The sequence below is a fragment of the Spermophilus citellus genome, assembly GCF_964194105.1.
Source record: "Spermophilus citellus genome assembly, chromosome: 2".
Lineage (NCBI taxonomy): Eukaryota > Metazoa > Chordata > Mammalia > Rodentia > Sciuridae > Spermophilus > Spermophilus citellus.
The window spans coordinates 151,742,486-151,758,747 of record NC_138183.1 but is presented as its reverse complement, the minus strand read 5'-3'; the positions used below and the strand labels follow the sequence as shown (position 1 = coordinate 151,758,747).

The 16,262-nt window shown below is 44.0% G+C and overlaps 1 protein-coding gene across 1 annotated transcript in view; it reads right to left on the bottom strand.

Annotated features, from left to right (window-relative positions):
- Positions 1 to 8,745: 8,745 nt before the first annotated feature.
- JAML (junction adhesion molecule like) overlaps positions 8,746 to 16,262 on the bottom strand; it is a 27,627-nt gene continuing 20,110 nt past the window's right edge. Inside the window, exons 9-13 of the mRNA XM_081278596.1 lie at positions 15,907 to 16,042; positions 13,284 to 13,344; positions 11,563 to 11,649; positions 10,604 to 10,882; positions 8,746 to 9,200 (exon numbers count right to left, since the gene is read on the bottom strand). Of these exons, the coding sequence (XP_081134722.1) occupies positions 10,841 to 10,882; positions 11,563 to 11,649; positions 13,284 to 13,344; positions 15,907 to 16,042 (326 nt within the window). The 3' untranslated portion in view covers positions 8,746 to 9,200; positions 10,604 to 10,840. The remainder of the gene's footprint in view (positions 9,201 to 10,603; positions 10,883 to 11,562; positions 11,650 to 13,283; positions 13,345 to 15,906; positions 16,043 to 16,262) is intronic.

The window sequence follows — 16,262 nt, the reverse complement described above, 5'->3', positions numbered from 1 at the left end:
TCGCCCAAGGAGGGAAATGGGCCCACATTGAGGTTATTTTAAGAGACATGGAAAAGGGCTGGGGATGTAATCCAGTGGTAGAGCACTTGCTTAGGACGTGTGAGGCACTGGGTTTGATCCTCAGCACCACATAAAAAAAAAAAAATAAAGGTAATGTGGCCATCTACAATTAAAAATATTTTAAAAGAGAGAGACAGGGAAAAGACTAGGTGGGTGGGTGGGGGGACAGATGAAGCAATCAGCCTCTGCAGATTTATGTAAACAGAGGTGCTAAGGGGCAGAAAGTGGAGATGGATGTGGGAGTCCTGCACAGTGCCTGGCAGAGAGTAGACAATCAATAAACAGGGGTGACTGACTACACAGGGGCACGCCTGAAAGAATGAATGAATTTGGAGACTGAATAGGAGAAAATAGACATCATGGAGAAAGTGAAATCTAGCCAGACCCCTGAAGCTGTTCTAGGCAGGGAAGGAGCAAAGGAGGGCACGGCTTGGAGGGAGAGCTGCCAGGAAGCAGAGAGGTAGAAGATCTAGGCGCTCTCTGTGCTTGGCCAAGCCTGGACCATGCACAGACCGTCCCCAGATGCCTGTCTCTTCAGTAGGGTCTGACTCTGGAGGGCTCGCCCGCCCCGAGTGCTAAGCCCAGGGGAGGAATTGTAGGGGAAGAGAGGAGAACTTAGCCCAGGGAGAAAAGTCTCCTCCAGTGGCGTTGCAGCCCTGGCCCCACTGCCCCTCAAGGCCCGAGGTCTCCTCCACTGTCAGCAGCTCATAGGTGTGCCCAGAGGGTCCACTGGCACATGCAGCGCCCCAGCTCCTGCTCAGGCCAGTCCCGCCAAGTCCCAGTCTGCAGCACCGCCATCCACGCTGCCGCAGACACTTTTCAGCCTAGCCCTGTTGCCAGAGATTTTTGGTTTGACGTAGCCGGCTTCCTCCTTTTTTCTTACAGCAGCCAAGGGTGCCGGTGAGGCCCATCTGCTTCCCTGTCTCAATTTGAAATCACACTTAGGTCCAGAAGTTTCTGTCTTGGAGGCAACTGAGGCAAGAAATGGATCCAGAAGTGTTTAGACTTCTATTCAGAATTTGGCTAAAAGAAACTAAGTATCCGGAATTCAAATAATCTTTATCCAACTCAGCCCTCCAGGACCCCAAGGGTCAGTAGAAATCAGATCAGAGGTGATGGCCCTGGCAGGGTAAGTCTAGGGGAGATTGGAGAGAGCTGTCTCAGCACCTCCATAGTCCACTTGGGCCTCCAGATTCCCATTTGCTCCAAAAAAGTAAGCCTTCCCTGGAAGCCAACAAAAGCTGAGGAAGCAGAAATTTCAAAGAGGTGTTTTGCAGAATGAAGACACCAATATCAAAGATAGGCTTTGGCGGGAGGTGGGGGGGTGATAGTGAAGTTCTGTGGTTTTGGCATTTCTGCCTGGTGCCATTTATCACTGAAGCTTTTATTGGACAACAATCAATTACCTACCCTGCTGAGAAAAGCAGTGTTACAAATAATCCAAAGGAGGGCCCTTTCCTTTTGTCTTTGGAATGTCTAGTCAAGGCTCCAGAGAGCCTCCCAATTTACTTTCGACTTAGAGTCTAACTTCTCAAAGTATATTCCTAGCCAGCATCATCAGCATCACCTGGGAACTTGTTAAAAATACAGTCACAGGCCTAAGGAATAGAATCTGCACCTTTTAGCAAAATCTCCAGGTGATTTTTTTTTTTTTTTTTTTTTTTTTTTTTTTTTGGTGGTCCCGGTGATTGCAGCCAGGGCCTTATCCCCAGCCCCTCCTGGTTCTAGGTGATTCTTTTTTTTTTTTTTTTTTTTTTTTTTTTTGCTATTGGTATTTTTTTTAATTTATTTTTTTTATTGTTGGTTGTTCAAAACATTACAAAGCTCTTGACATATCATATTTCATACATTGATTCAAGTGGGTTATGGAACTCCCATTTTTTCCCCGTATACAGATTGCAGAATTACATCGGTTACACAACCACATTTTTACATATTGCCATACTAATGACTGTTGTATTCTGCTATCTTCCCTATCCTCTACTATCCCCCCTCCCCTCCCCTCCCCTCCCATCTTCTCTCTCTACCCCATCTACTGTAATTCATTTCTCTCCCTTGATTTTTTTCCCTTTCCCCTCACATCCTCTTATATGTAATTTTGTATAACAATGAGGGTCACCTTCCATTTCCATGCAATTTCCCTTCTCTCTCCCTTTCCCTCCCACCTCTCGTCCCTGTTTAATGTTAATCTTTTTCTCATGCTCTTCCTCCCTGCTCTGTTTTCAGTTGCTCTCCTTATACTTGGCATTTGTTTTTTAGGGATTGGCTAGCTTCACTTAGAATAATCTGCTCTAATGCCATCCATTTCCCTGCAAATTCCATGATTTTGTCATTTTTTAGTGCTGAGTAATACTCCATTGTGTATAAATGCCACATTTTTTTAATCCATTCATCTATTGAAGGGCATCTAAGTTGGTTCCACAGTCTAGCTATTGTGAATTATGCTGCTATGAACATCGATCGATGTAGCAGTATCCCTATAGTACGCTCTTTTAAGGACTTCAGGGAATAGTCCGAGAAGGGCAATAGCTGGGTCAAATGGTGGTTCCATTCCCAGCTTTCCCAGGAATCTCCATACTGCTTTCCTAATTGGCCGCACCAATTTGCAGTCCCACCAGCAATGTACAAGTGTACCCTTTTCCCCACATCCTCGCCAGCATTTGTTGTTGTTTGACTTCATAATGGCTGCCAATCTTACTGGAGTGAGATGGTATCTTAGGGTGGTTTTGATTTGCATTTCTCTGACTGCTAGTGATGTTGAGCATTTTTTCATGTACTTGTTGATTGATTGTATGTCCTCCTCTGAGAAGTGTCTGTTCAGGTCCTTGGCCCATTTGTTGATTGGGTTATTTGTTTTCTTATTGCTTAATTTTTTGAGTTCTTTGTATACTCTGGATATTAGGGCTCTATCTGAAGTGTGAGGAGTAAAGATTTGTTCCCAGGATGTAGGCTCCCTATTTACCTCTCTTATTGTTTCTCTTGCTGAGAAAAAACTTTTTAGTTTGAGTAAGTCCCATTTGTTGATCTAGGTGATTCTTAAGCATGTTAAATTTTGAGAAGCACTACTTTCAACCAGTATTAAATAGCTCAATGTGAAGCTCGGCTTGGGGGCTTGAGGAATGGAGAACAGTACACAGGAACAGGCCTGGGATTAAATGCCAACATCCTTGATCTACAGAGCACACAGCAGTCTGCTCATGGGTTCATGGTAGGGATTCATTTCACTCGCCTCTCTTTGCCACCCCTGGTGCATCTCAGGCCTTTCTATACCAAGTACACAGCATACACAGCACCTAGCATCTTGTCTTTGCCTTTGCACTTTCCTTATCTAGGAATGCCCTTCCTCTCTTGCCTGCTCAGAAGGCTCATGGTCTGTCTTCAAACATCTGTTCCAGCAGGGCATGGTGATACACAGCTGTAATCCCAGTGACTCAGGAGCCTGAGCAGGAAGATCACAAACTTGAGGCCAGCCACAACAGCTTAGCAAGACCCTCTCTCAGAATTAAAATAAAATAAAAAGGACTAGAGATGTAGCTGAGTGGTAGAGTGCCCCTGGGTTCAATCCCTGGTGCTGAAAAAAAAAAAATCTGCTTCAAGTTCACCTATTCCTGATCTTCACATTACTTCTTTCTTCTGTGCACCTGTGTGTAGCGCTGGGTACATTTACTCATTTATAAATCAAGTCACTCATTCAACAAGTTCAAATATTGTAGCCTCACATTATCTGTGGAAGATGTGTCCTAAGACCCTTGCTGATGCCTGAAACCACGAATAACACCAAACCCTATGTACAATCACTGTGAATTCCATGGCAGTGGATCTGCTACCCAAGAAAACTACTAATTAACTGATGGACAGGTCACATACACATCATGGATTTGATAGACAAGGGAATCACATGTATGCTTCCTAGGAAGAAACAGGAAAGTAAAAAATTTCATCACACTACTCAATTTAAAACTTATGAATTGTTTATTCTGGAATTTTCCATTTCATATTTTCAGACCACAGTTAACTGTGGCTAATTGAAACTGCAGAAAGCAAAACCAGGGATAAAAGGGATTACTATGCCTATTTAATGGCCCGATGTGCTTAATACTGGGCTAGAAAATGTTAACCTGGAAATGACTGAGAAACAGCTTCCCATGAGTGCTCACTTTCTAGACAAGGAAATAAGTGTACAAATTCAGGCACAGTACATCATGATGAGTGCAATCCTGTCTGCAGGGAGAGAACTAAGTTCTCCTGGTGTTGTAGGAGTTGCCATGCTAACAGGATCAAAGAGTATTGTCACTATTTATTTCCCAACTCACTTTCCAACTTCATTCTGAGTATGGGCTGGGCCTCTGATGGTCCCTGAGCAGAAAGAGAATGAGCAGTGACTATGTCATGACCCAGGAAAGGGCAGAAATTCCATCAGCCTGACCCTACCCAGCCAGGGTGTGGGGGAACTGGTCCAGAGGCTTCCTTTGCAGGCTGCTCCACTCCACTCCCTAGGACTTCCATTCAAGAAGGATTGTACCTTGTAGAGGCGGAGGCTGCAAGAGTCACAGAAAACACCTAAAGCAGGGTCTCTAAGGGCTTAAGGTCTCAAGAGAAGATAAAGTGCCACATCTCTGAAACAATTAGAGGACAACAGAAGATAAAAATCTGATCAAGTGTAGAAATATCGAGGGAGGTGCAAAAAACTCAAGAGATCACCCAGGCAGGACTTGAACGGAGACTTGGGCAGGCAAGAAGGGAAAGGACAGCTCAGGCAAGAATGCACCAAGAGCAAAGGCTTAAATGCAGGATAGACAAGATATATAAAGCAGATTTTATTTAAAAAATAAAATAAAAGTGGGAGGATATATGGATGGGGAGACAAGATAGCACCCGAACCCAGAAGGCCAGAAACATAGTTCCAGCACAGGAAAATTACCAGTGCTGACAAAACAGAAGTAAGGTCTTAGCTTTGGGAGAAACTCTGAGTTCCTTTAATTTTTGATTAAAAAAAAAAACAAAAAAAGATGTTTTGAGAGTCTGGTTTTACAGAAGTGGTCATGAATTGCCTGACCTCCCTTAAAGAAGCCTAGACCACATCTGCAAACCAGCTGGTCAGAAGGTCAGTGGTCCTGAGAAACTTTCTTTCAACTTAGGAAGAGGCTTACTGGTCTGTGTTGGAATGCAACTTACAGCCTAGGGCTCCTCAGCTCTCAGAAACCACTAATTCCGTGTCAGCATGGGCCCCTCTAACCACACACACACACAGAGCTGGTATTTCACAAAAGGAAATTTCCAATGTAGAAAATGTGAGCACACTGTGGAGCCAAAATGGGAAAAGGAGTGGAGTTACAAGGAACAGGGAGAGACAAAGGGTTGGCAGGGTCCTAAAGAAGGACTGTCTGGGGGCTGGGGTTGTGGCTCAGTGGTAGATTGCTTGCCTAACATGCACGAGGCACTGGGTTCGATCCTCAGCACCACATAAATGTAAAATAAAGATATTGTGTTTACCTAAAACTTAAGAATAAGTGTTTTTTTAAAAAAAAAAAAAAAAAAAAGAAGAAGAAGAAGAAGGACAGTCTATCTGCTAGTCCAGTGAACAGGCTGGCTATTTCCAATTCCAGTAGCAACATTCTGTTTGTTTGAGGGTTTTTGTTTTGTTGCTCATTTTTTTTGGTGTTGTTTTTGTTTTTTAAGGGGGCAGGGTCTCACTCTGTTTCCTCTCTGGCCTAGAACTCACTGGATCTGCCTGCCTCAGGCTCCCAAGTAGCTGGGATCACAGGCTTGCGCCGCCAGCCTTCAACAGCCAAATTCTGGAGCTGCTAGATCCTGCATTATTCATGGGCGCCCCCCCCCCCCCCCCCCCCCGGGCTTTCTCTTGGCAAGGACCTGTGTGCTTCTGGAAACCTTCAAATATGGGAGCATCTGGTGTTCTAGGGACCTAACATACTGCAAATTCAAGTAACAAAAGCGCTTGCTGAAGGATCTCCTACACCAGGGGACCCAGCTTGATCCCTTTCCAGCAGTTTTCCTGCCCTTCAGAATGTCACCCCTTGAACCCTTTGCCTAAGCTCAGCTTCCTAACTCTCTCTTTGAGTTAGAGGGACTTGGGTGTCTGAGTTTGTTTCCTGCCCCTAGAAATAAAAATCAACAGGAGAGGGGCACTGAGTCACCAGAAGATATTGTCATCCATTCTGCTCAATTTTGTTATTAATGGCACAGACTGGCTAGCATGGCATTAAAAAAGAAAGAACCCGTTTCTGAATAGCAAGAGCTGGAAAAGATAAATCCAACTGAGGGCTCAGACCAGCATTGTTGTCTAAGCTATCTCATTTAGTAATTGCAAAAGAGAGAGAGAAAAAAATCCTACAGTCCCAAATTTACATGTACAGTCCCCAATTTACAATAGTTCAGTTTATGATTTTCAGCTTTTCAATGGTGCAAAAGCAATATACATTCGGTAGAAACCATACTCTGAGTTTTGAATTGCAATCTGTTCTCAGGCTAGCAATCTGTGGTAAGATCCTCTCTCTCAGTGCTGAGCAATGGCAGCAAGCTGCAGCTTCCAGTCAGCCACATGATCCCAAAGGAGAACAACTCATCTTCCAGTGTTGCTACGTTATGATATTCTGTGGGTTATGCATATTGAATGCATTTTCAACTGATGATAATTTCAATTTATAATGGATGTAACCACATCTCAGACAAGAAGCATCTGCAGAGAATCTAAGAAAACTTTGCAGTATTGACGAGTAAGAGCCAGAACCTAGATTTGAACCAAACCATTTGACTTTGAAGCCTACTCCCTACACCGTCCACCTTTATGTTCCTGGATTTAATAGACAGTCCCTTGTAAGAAAATGACATAAGAGAACAAGTAAATCTTTTCCATGGTCTCCTACAGGAATGTTTTAGTTTTCAGCAAAGTTGGTATTTGACAACCATGGATTCCACCCTCAGCAGCAAATTCATGCCTAGGTATGAGAAGAAGGTTTGTGAGAGGTAGGTTTCCTCTTCCTCCTCCCCAGACTAAACTGCTGAACCCAGAATGGAATCAAATTCAAATTTGGGTGTGTTCACACTTCCACAATCAAAGTACCCTGAGAGGATGCCGTGGATAAGCTGTCCAGCCCACCCTCCAGCTCTTATTCCAGTGATTCTGTATCTTGAAGGCCACTGTCCAATGCATACATTTAGGGAAGTAGAAAAGGGCCCCTTAATGGCTCAGGAGGCTGAGGCAGGAAAATCACGAGTTCAAAGCCAGCCTCAGCAAAAAGCAAAGCACTAAGCAACTCAGTGAGACCCTGTCTCTAGATAAGATACCAAAAAAGGACTGCAGATGTGGTTCAGTGGTCAAGTTCAATCCCCAGTTACTGCCCCCCCCCTTATAAAAGGGGCTCCTTAACCCAAAGAAAAAAATGTGGAGGGTGGCCAGAAATGAAACCACTTCTTCCCCATAAACACTCTGGTTATGAAGAGTCCTTCCAGAGTCAAATTATAGTGCCAATATGTGTCCCTGGTATGTCTTGGACAGGATAGCACCTTCTATACACATGTTGACATACTCCTTATTTAGAGCAAACAGAGCTCTGTCGCTAAACAAGAACAAAAAGAAAACTCTCAATGACTCTTCTTCATGGTTAAACAAGAAAAACTGGTAAAAAAAGAAAGAGCTCATAATGCCATGAGAGGTCCCCAATACTTGGAGGGCTTGAGGAATCATTCAAAATTGTAGCCCTGCTTGAGACTGGATCAGAAATCAGAGATGCGGAAAAGATCTCTTTTTTATTTGGGCCCTGAATGGCTCAATGTGGGGAAAAGGGGGTGCAGAGAATGAGGAAAGTCCTGTGGTAGCTGAGGAAAGGAGACAGGGGCTGAGTCCAGGCTGATCCCTAGAGACCAGAAGTCAGAGGTCAGAACCAAATGATTTTTAAGACCAACTTATCAAATCTTACAATAGTAACCAAAAAGTGTTCAAACATCACATTTCAGACCAAGAGTTAAATCAGGGGTTATCCATTTTGGCATTACCACAGCATCACCTTTGAAAAAGACACACAAGCTGAACGCAGTGGTGCACGCCTGCAATCCCAGTGGCTCAGGAGGCTGAGGCAGGAGGATCACGAGTTCAAAGCCAGCCTCAGCAAGTTAGTGAGGCCCTAAGCAACTCAGTGAGACCCTGTCTCTAAATAAAATACAAAAAAAAGGGCTGAGGGGCTGAAGTTGTAGTTCAGTGGTAGAGTGGTTGCCTAGCACATGTGAGGCATTGGGTTCAATCCTCAGCACCACATAAAAATAAATAAATAAATGTATAAAAAGGGGAGTGGCTGGGGATGTAGCTCAGTGATTGAACACCCCTGGGTTCACTCCACTGTACCAAAAAAAAAAAAAAAAAAAAAAAAAAAAAAAGACACTCCATGAGGAATTAGAAGGCCTATGGTGAGGCCCTGCAAGGACCAATGCTAATACCCAGGTGGAAGGAAGAACCACTGGTTCAAATCCCCGATCTGTGCTCAGACCTCACTTCCAACCTGTTCCTGCTGTATGTTCCCAGGACCAACACCAGCCCAGCACACAGAGTCACCATGAGGCTTCCCTCCAGGTGCTACAGTTGTTCCAGGAGTTCCAAACTATGGATTCCTTACCCAAACTCCACTTACCCCTCAGGCAGGGCATAAGAATGAATGATTTTCACAAACCATGTTTAGTTAGGCATCATTTATTGATGGAATCATTTGCATTGGTTTTTATCATTGTGATTCTTCTCAGTAGCTCAATCACAAAGCACATTGTCCATATGAAGAGTCTGATCCGATGGAGTGCTTGAGGCCACCACAGTGCCTCAGCCAACTTCCTCTGGGCCCTTCTAGCCAGCCAAGTTCATTCTCTCCCTCCCCTCAGCAGAGCCTGCTCCTCCAGAGCTGTTCAGTCCTTCTGCCAGGCTCCAAACCCTCCATCTTCAGCCCTTTGATGAAAGCCAAGGATACCTGGAGGGCAGGGGTCTGAAACAACTGGTACAGTATCTCAGCAACACAGAGGGAGGACAGAGTCCCTGCCACTGCTAAATTGAAGGAAACTCTCCTTTCTTCTCAAAAAGCATGCTCTGGTTTTGGAATTCCCCCAGCTGGAACTGACCTCAGAGAGGGCCAAACTGGGTGCTGTGGGGGAAGAAAAAAGCAAAGCATTGTAAGTAGTTCAGGGCTAGAAAAACAGCTCAGTGACAGTGTTAGAGCACTTGTCTAGTATGTGTGAGACCCTGGGTTCAGTCCCCAGGACAGGGGGGAAAAAATGAAGGAAGGAAGGAAGGAAGGAAGGAAGGAAGGAAGGAAGGAAGGAAGGAAGGAAGGAAGGAAAGCTGTTTTCATGTGCCTGGCCCTGTACTGAATTTCACATGCATTGTCCTATTTGGTCCTCACCCCTGGGAAGGTAGGAATTATTATTTCCATTTTAAGGATAAGGAAATTGAGGTTCAGAGAGGCTAAATGACCTGCCTCTAAGTTAACATCTTGCTGCTAAGAGTCAGGAGCTGGAGCCAGGTGTGCCCAGCTCCAAAGCTTGTGATCTGAACCACTTTGTGTCCCGTTTTAGAAAGGGAGATCAGCATGGTGCTGGGAATCTATGGGAGATCTGTTCCAAGAATCCACAGATACCAAAATCCAGGGATACTCAACTCCCTCATATAAAAGGAGTTGTAGTATTTACATATAACCTACATCCATCCTCCTGTTCACTTCAAATCATCTCCAGATTACTTATAATACTTAATGTAATGGAAATACTATGTAAATTAGTGTTATGCTGTATTGTCTAGGGAATAGTGACAAGAAAATCCGTTGGCAACTTTTCCCCAAATACTTTCAGTCCATTGTTGGTTGAATCCATGGATGAAGAAAACATAGATACAGAGAAATAACTATACATTTAAGTAAATTTAATTGAAGCCAACAACAACAAAAATCAAAAGTTCTTAGTCATACATAATTGTGCATGTCAGTAATCTCAAAAACTCAGGAGATTGGGCTGGGGGTGTGGCTTAGTGGTAGAGCGTTCACCTAGCATGCATGAGGCCCTGGGTTCGATCCTCAGCACCACATAAATGGAAAATAAAGACATGGTGTCCACCTAAAACACTTTAAAAAAAAACTCAGGAGACTGAGGCAGGAGGAAGCACATTCAAGGCCAGGCTCAGTAACTTAGCGAGACCCTAGCTCAAAATTTAAAAAAAAAAAAAAAAATAAGGGCTGGGGATTTAGCTCAGTGGTAGAGCGCCCCCTGGGTTCAATCCCTGGTAGAAAAAAAAATCAGAGTTTCTGTACTCTTGCTCTCTATAGAGAACACCTCTGCACTTGAGGTCTCATCCAAGTGTCCTGCAATCCAGAATTCATCCACAGGCTTATTTAGTTTGGCACAGAATGTTCTCAATTAACTTGAAGGCCTCTGAGTTTGTGGCCCTGGCCTCTCCTCACCCACCCTCTATTAGATGTGTTTCAAGGAGACGTGCTGTCCCCACAGCAGTTGTGATACGTGGGGAAGGCAGCCATGACAGCATTGTCACACTTACATCATCTCCACCTTAAGACCTTCTGCAACACCCTAGTGGGTGACACACCCAGCCGTAGCCACATCAGCAGGTCTGTGAAGGCCAGGGAGGCCCGACCAGTTACTGGAGCATCACATGGCAATAACGGGGAAGGAGGTAGGAAAAAAAAATGAGTCTATTCAACAGCAACTTCAGAGCAGGACTCATGTTTCACTTGGTGGAACCAGGCCAGGTCCCTGACCTCACACTCCCCTGATCTCACATTTTCTCTGCTGCAGTCAGCTGGGAGTCATGTGTCCTCTGGACGGAATGACAAGAACAAACACAACCCGTCATTCCATAGTACAGGAAGCCAGCCTTTCTGACCCCAGCAGAACACTGCTCCTTCATGGGCCAGGTGCCTATAATTAGTCTACAAATAGCATCAAGTTATTGCCAGCTGACTCCTTTTGTCCCTACCCCTATTCACTGCAGAGCCACAGAAGTCTGAGCCAAGAAAAAGTAGGAATCAGACTCCATGCTATTCTCTGAAATTCAGCATGCAGACTGCATGCCAGCGGAATAGGCAAAAGCATTAAGAAGGCACAGAATTGAAAACTCCAAGGGTCAAAGGACTCTACTTTGGCCTTTTGACAGAAAAAAATAATCCCTTTTAGTGTAATACTTGTCCAAGGATCCTAACACACTCTCTTTATTAGGTCTTATTTAATCAGGGCTGTGCTAATGAGGCGAAGACCTCTCCCTGCTCCCAGTGAAGTCACTTGTCACCTCTAGTGATGACTTTAATCCTCAAAATTGGGTACGAAGACAAGTTTGACAAGTCACTTTTATCCAGCAGAGTTTATTTTCTCTGACTTCCTACTACTTAGAAAAATCTCTGACCTCAGCAAACAGCCTCCCTGGGTGATCTAGTCACACATCTGCCACCCACAGTTGCCGTACCCTTCCCAGCCCCTTCTGTGGCCCAGAACCATCCTCACCATGGTCATGTAGGTGGCCTCTGATTTCCCACTTGGTTCTTCTTCCTCCCTCACTTCCTGTGTAGTTATAGAGGAGTAAACATGTTTCTAGAGGGAGAAAAAAGTGTAAAAAAATTCCTAAAAATCAAGCAAATCTCATATCCAGGAATAAGTCCACCCACTCCCATTCACAGGGCATCAGCCATCCAAATGCGTAAGTTCAGAGGGTTACTGAGAGCCAGAGAATGATCATCAAGAACCATAATTCAGCCTTCAGGCTTAAAAGCACTCAGCAGCAAAGGGTTGAGATTCTTCGCTTCACTGGGCATGGAGTTAGCAGCAGGGACCCCTTATCTTGCTAAATTACTTGTATTCTGTGGACATTTCTTTCTAATTAGAGTCATAGCAGGATGGCATTGATTAGCAGCTAATCGTCATCATCTTGGAGGGTTTATATGGCAGGAACAGCCCTCACTGAATCTCACATCTGTGAGGCGGTGGCACTTAGTGATTCACAGTCCTGTCACTGTTTGGAAAAACAATATCATCCAATGACAAATTCTGGGCTTCTAGAGGCTGCTGCACCATGTTGGGAAAAAGTCCTCTTGGGACAAAACTAGCACAAAAGACAGAAAGGTAACTATTCAAAGAGTTTCTAAAAGTTAGAGAAAAGGAAAGGAGAGAGGAAGGGAGGAGGAGAAAAAAGAAGAGAGAATAGAAATTCAGAGCTATCAATCCATTTCTCAGTCACTCATTTTTGTTTTGTTTGTTTTGCTTCCAGGGATTGAACTCAGGGGCACTCGAACACTGAACCACATCCCCAGCCCTATTTTGTATTTTATTTAGAGACAGGGTCTCCCTGAGTTGCTTAGCACCTCGACATTGCTAAGGCTGGCTTTGAACTTGTGATTCTCCTGCCATAGCCTCCCAAGCCACTGCCACTGAGATTACAGGCTTGCACCACTGCACCTGGCTCTCAGTCCCTGTTTATAACTCTGTTACAGACCAGTATGGAGGGGGATGTTCTTGTTGGTCCTCTTTTTCTAAAGGTTCCTGAATACTTCATCTTAACCATTAACTCCTCAACTACTAAATGTATCATAATTACCCCTCATACTTACTCAATGCTTCATGTATTATGAAGCACTTTTTTTTTTGGTATTAGGGATTGAACTGAGGGGCTCTTTACCACTGAATTATACCCCCCAGCCCGTTTTATTAATTGATTGAGGCAGAGTCTCAGTAAATTGCTGAGGCTGGGCTCAAACTCACTATCCTCCTGCCTCAGCCTCCCGAGTCACTGGGATTACAGACATGCACCACCAGGTTCAGCTGCCTATCATTTTATTTGAGCCTTACAATGACACGGAGGAGGAGGCAGGGCAGATTATCTTCATCCTCATCCTCAACTTGCTGAGGTGGTTCTGGGAGGTGGTGCTGGTTTCTGAGTCCAAGTCCAGTGCCCCTTCCTCAGCCTGCTACCAGCACCTGCCATCCAGGACTGGTCTGGCCCAGCCTGCCCAGTCCCATCACTCTTCAACCACCCCTTTTGCAGTGATAGGGCCTTCCTGAGTTGCTGCTGTGTGCAAGCACTGGCCTGTGAGCTGAGACACACAAAGGATAATACATGGTTCCCAGGGGAATGACAATGATAAGGACACCCTGTATCAACCCCAGTATTTCATGCTGGACACACATGCACCCAAGTCCCTTTCAGAGAACAAAAGGCAGAATTCTCTTACCTCTGGATTGGCCTTCTCCATGTTCTCCAGGCTTTTAACAAAGGCTGTAGAATTTAGTGAACTGCAAGGCATGTGAAAAGCACATGGAATTAACCAGTGAACACCATTAATTCATGCATGCCTACATGAGAGCCCACCCCCCCCAATCCCACCCCACACTGCCTTGTGAGGAAAGAGACTCTGACAGAAGAACCATTCTCTCCAGACTCCTATACTCAGGGCATCTCTTACTGGAGAGCAAGAAACTGTTCTGGGGTCTGGGGTTGTGGCTCAGTGGAAGAGTGCTTGCCTAGCACATGTGAAGCGCTGGGTTCCATCCTCAATACCACATAAAAATAAATAAAATAAAGGCATTGTGTCCATCTACAATTGAAATTATTTTTTAAAAAAGAAAAATAAATCATTCTGGAGATGGTTTGGGCTGAAAATCAGCTTCACCTTCTCTATTATCACTCCAACCACTTTCTGTCCCTAATGGGAGATGCAATTTTGAGTAAATGAATAGAGAAGGAACCATTCAACTTTATCTGCTCGACTTTAATCATCCTTTGGGCATTTCTTAGGACCAGGAAAATGTATCTGAACCAGCAGGGGGCAGCACACGCTAGGCAAGATCCCTGTTCCAAAGACTTCTAGCCTCTCCCTGAGGGCACTTCACCCTGGCTGTGAGCCTGGCCACTCATCTCAGATCTCTTGACCATTTGCCTTCTGCAACTGCCACTAAATGTACTTCTTTTATTGTTTTGGCCTGAGGCAGAGATTTTAAAAGAAAAGAAAAATCAGGTATAAGCTAGAAAATAAACCATATATATCTGTTTCAAAGTGGAAATTTTTCAATCACATCTGATTGTAAAGTTTTATATTCTCAATGTAAAATGAATCGAATAATGCATAAATATAGACAGTTGGAAATGTCTATATTTATGCATTTCCTTTGTCTTAAAGACCCTACCACTGTTACCATTCACTGAATCATTGCCTTGCCTTTCTGATAGACAGTAATGATGATCCCAACTTTTCATTTATAAACAATGTTGCAGTGCTTTTTTTTGGGGGGGTGCATTTAACCACTGAGCCACATTCCCAGCCCTTTTTGAAATTTCTGGATTGTTAAAAGAAATAATATCTGCAGTCCAGACAATGAAAACTAAAAATGTCAGTCTATAAATATTTGTCTTGGGCCTAAACTCTTAGATGTTTTCTGTCCTTTAAACAGATGCCACTATAGCCTAAGTTTGGAAAGACACTGGTTAACTAGACAATTTTTTTTCTGGTACTGGGGATTAAATCCAGGGGTGCTTAACCTCTGAGGCACATCCCCAGCCTTTTTCTTTTTCATTTTTTATTTTGAGACAGAGTCTATGTTGCTTAGGGCCTCGCTAATTTGCTGAGGCACCTTGAACTTGTGGTCCTCCTACCTCAGCCTCCAGAGCCACTGGAATTACACATATGTGCTACTGCACCCAGCTGTAGCACTCATATTTATGCACAAATCTCAGCAGATCAGTTTTAATATTTCATTAAAATAAACTACTAGACAGAGAAATACTGCCCTTCATCTTGAGGGAAACTGATGAGGGTGAATTAAGCTGATAGTGAAACCCACATGTGTAGCTCTTGGTTCTATGTTCCCAGCTACCCAGAGGAAAGACCTTCAGAGAGGTCAACCAAGTTCCAAGCCAAACCAGAGAGACCTGGGGATTTCAAACTTAGCAGGCACATGTAATTTCTGTAGAATCCAAATTCTATTGGGAAAGGTCACTCAAAAGTCAGCATTATGGGTCTGGTGGTAGCACACTTGCCTAGCATGTGCCAGGTTCTTGGTTTGATTCCAGTATTAAACTTTTTTAAAAAGTCAGCATTACTTGGTCTTTGCAGGGCCCTTTCTCACTGATATGATTTCAACAAGAGAATAAACTTGCCCTACCAACATATTCCAGTTGGGTAAACTGAGGGACACGAACCTGCCTACAGTCAATGAAACTCTAGCATCCACAGTAGAGCATGTGGGTATATCTGTGACCCTGGGAGAATTTCTGATAAAATTCAGGCCTTTAAAAACACATTTGACAATAATTTATTTAGAACCTAGGGTCATCCATTCAAAAACAACCTCTCAGAATTAGAATATAGTTCTTTAAATAATACCATTGGCAATGCTCAAGATCTAAACTTCAATATGAAGTGTATAGTGGGGATGATATAAGAATCCTTCTTCTCAAATAGTGAATGATACAGTTCTTGCACAGATTTATATGCATTTTTTTTTCTTTGTAGTGCTAAGGACAGAATCCAGCATGGTAGGCAAGTGCTCTACCACTGAACCATAACCCCAGCCAAGATTTATGTTCGAAATTATGCTCCACTTAGACCTCCATTTGTAAGGGAGTTTGTAACCTCTGTATAACACCAGTGAGGATAATGTAGGATGTCCAAATCTTTTCAGGTGAGCAAAGGAATAGAGCCATCTATGATGAAATCTAATGTGACAATCATTTGATTCTATGAAAATACCTACTCCTTTGAGAATGGCACAGGTTGGGTCCTATCACTTCATTTCCATATTGAGTTAGAGGCAGTCCTGCATCCCCAGCCTCCCAACCCAAGAGGAAAAGCCCTGTACCTCTTATTCCAGTGGGTCCTCTTCACAATCAATATCAAAACAGGGAACAGCAGGAGAGTGGCACAGACAATCCCCACAATGATCACTAGCTGATTCCCGCCCAGGAGCTCAGGTCTAGGGATTTCTGGAATCAAGGCTTGGGAAAGGGGAAAAGCAATGAGAGTTCTCAGTGCTCCAGAAAAGAGCTGGGAACCCCTTCAGTTCTGTGCCAAGTAGCAGCAGCTAGGTCAGGAAGCAGAGGGAGAAGGCCAGACTCCACCTCACATCAGGACACAGGGACACTGTCCCCATTAGATTGAGAAGTAAAGTCCTAATCACTTGTTTGCCCCTTGATATGCAGATTAAGGTGGATGGGA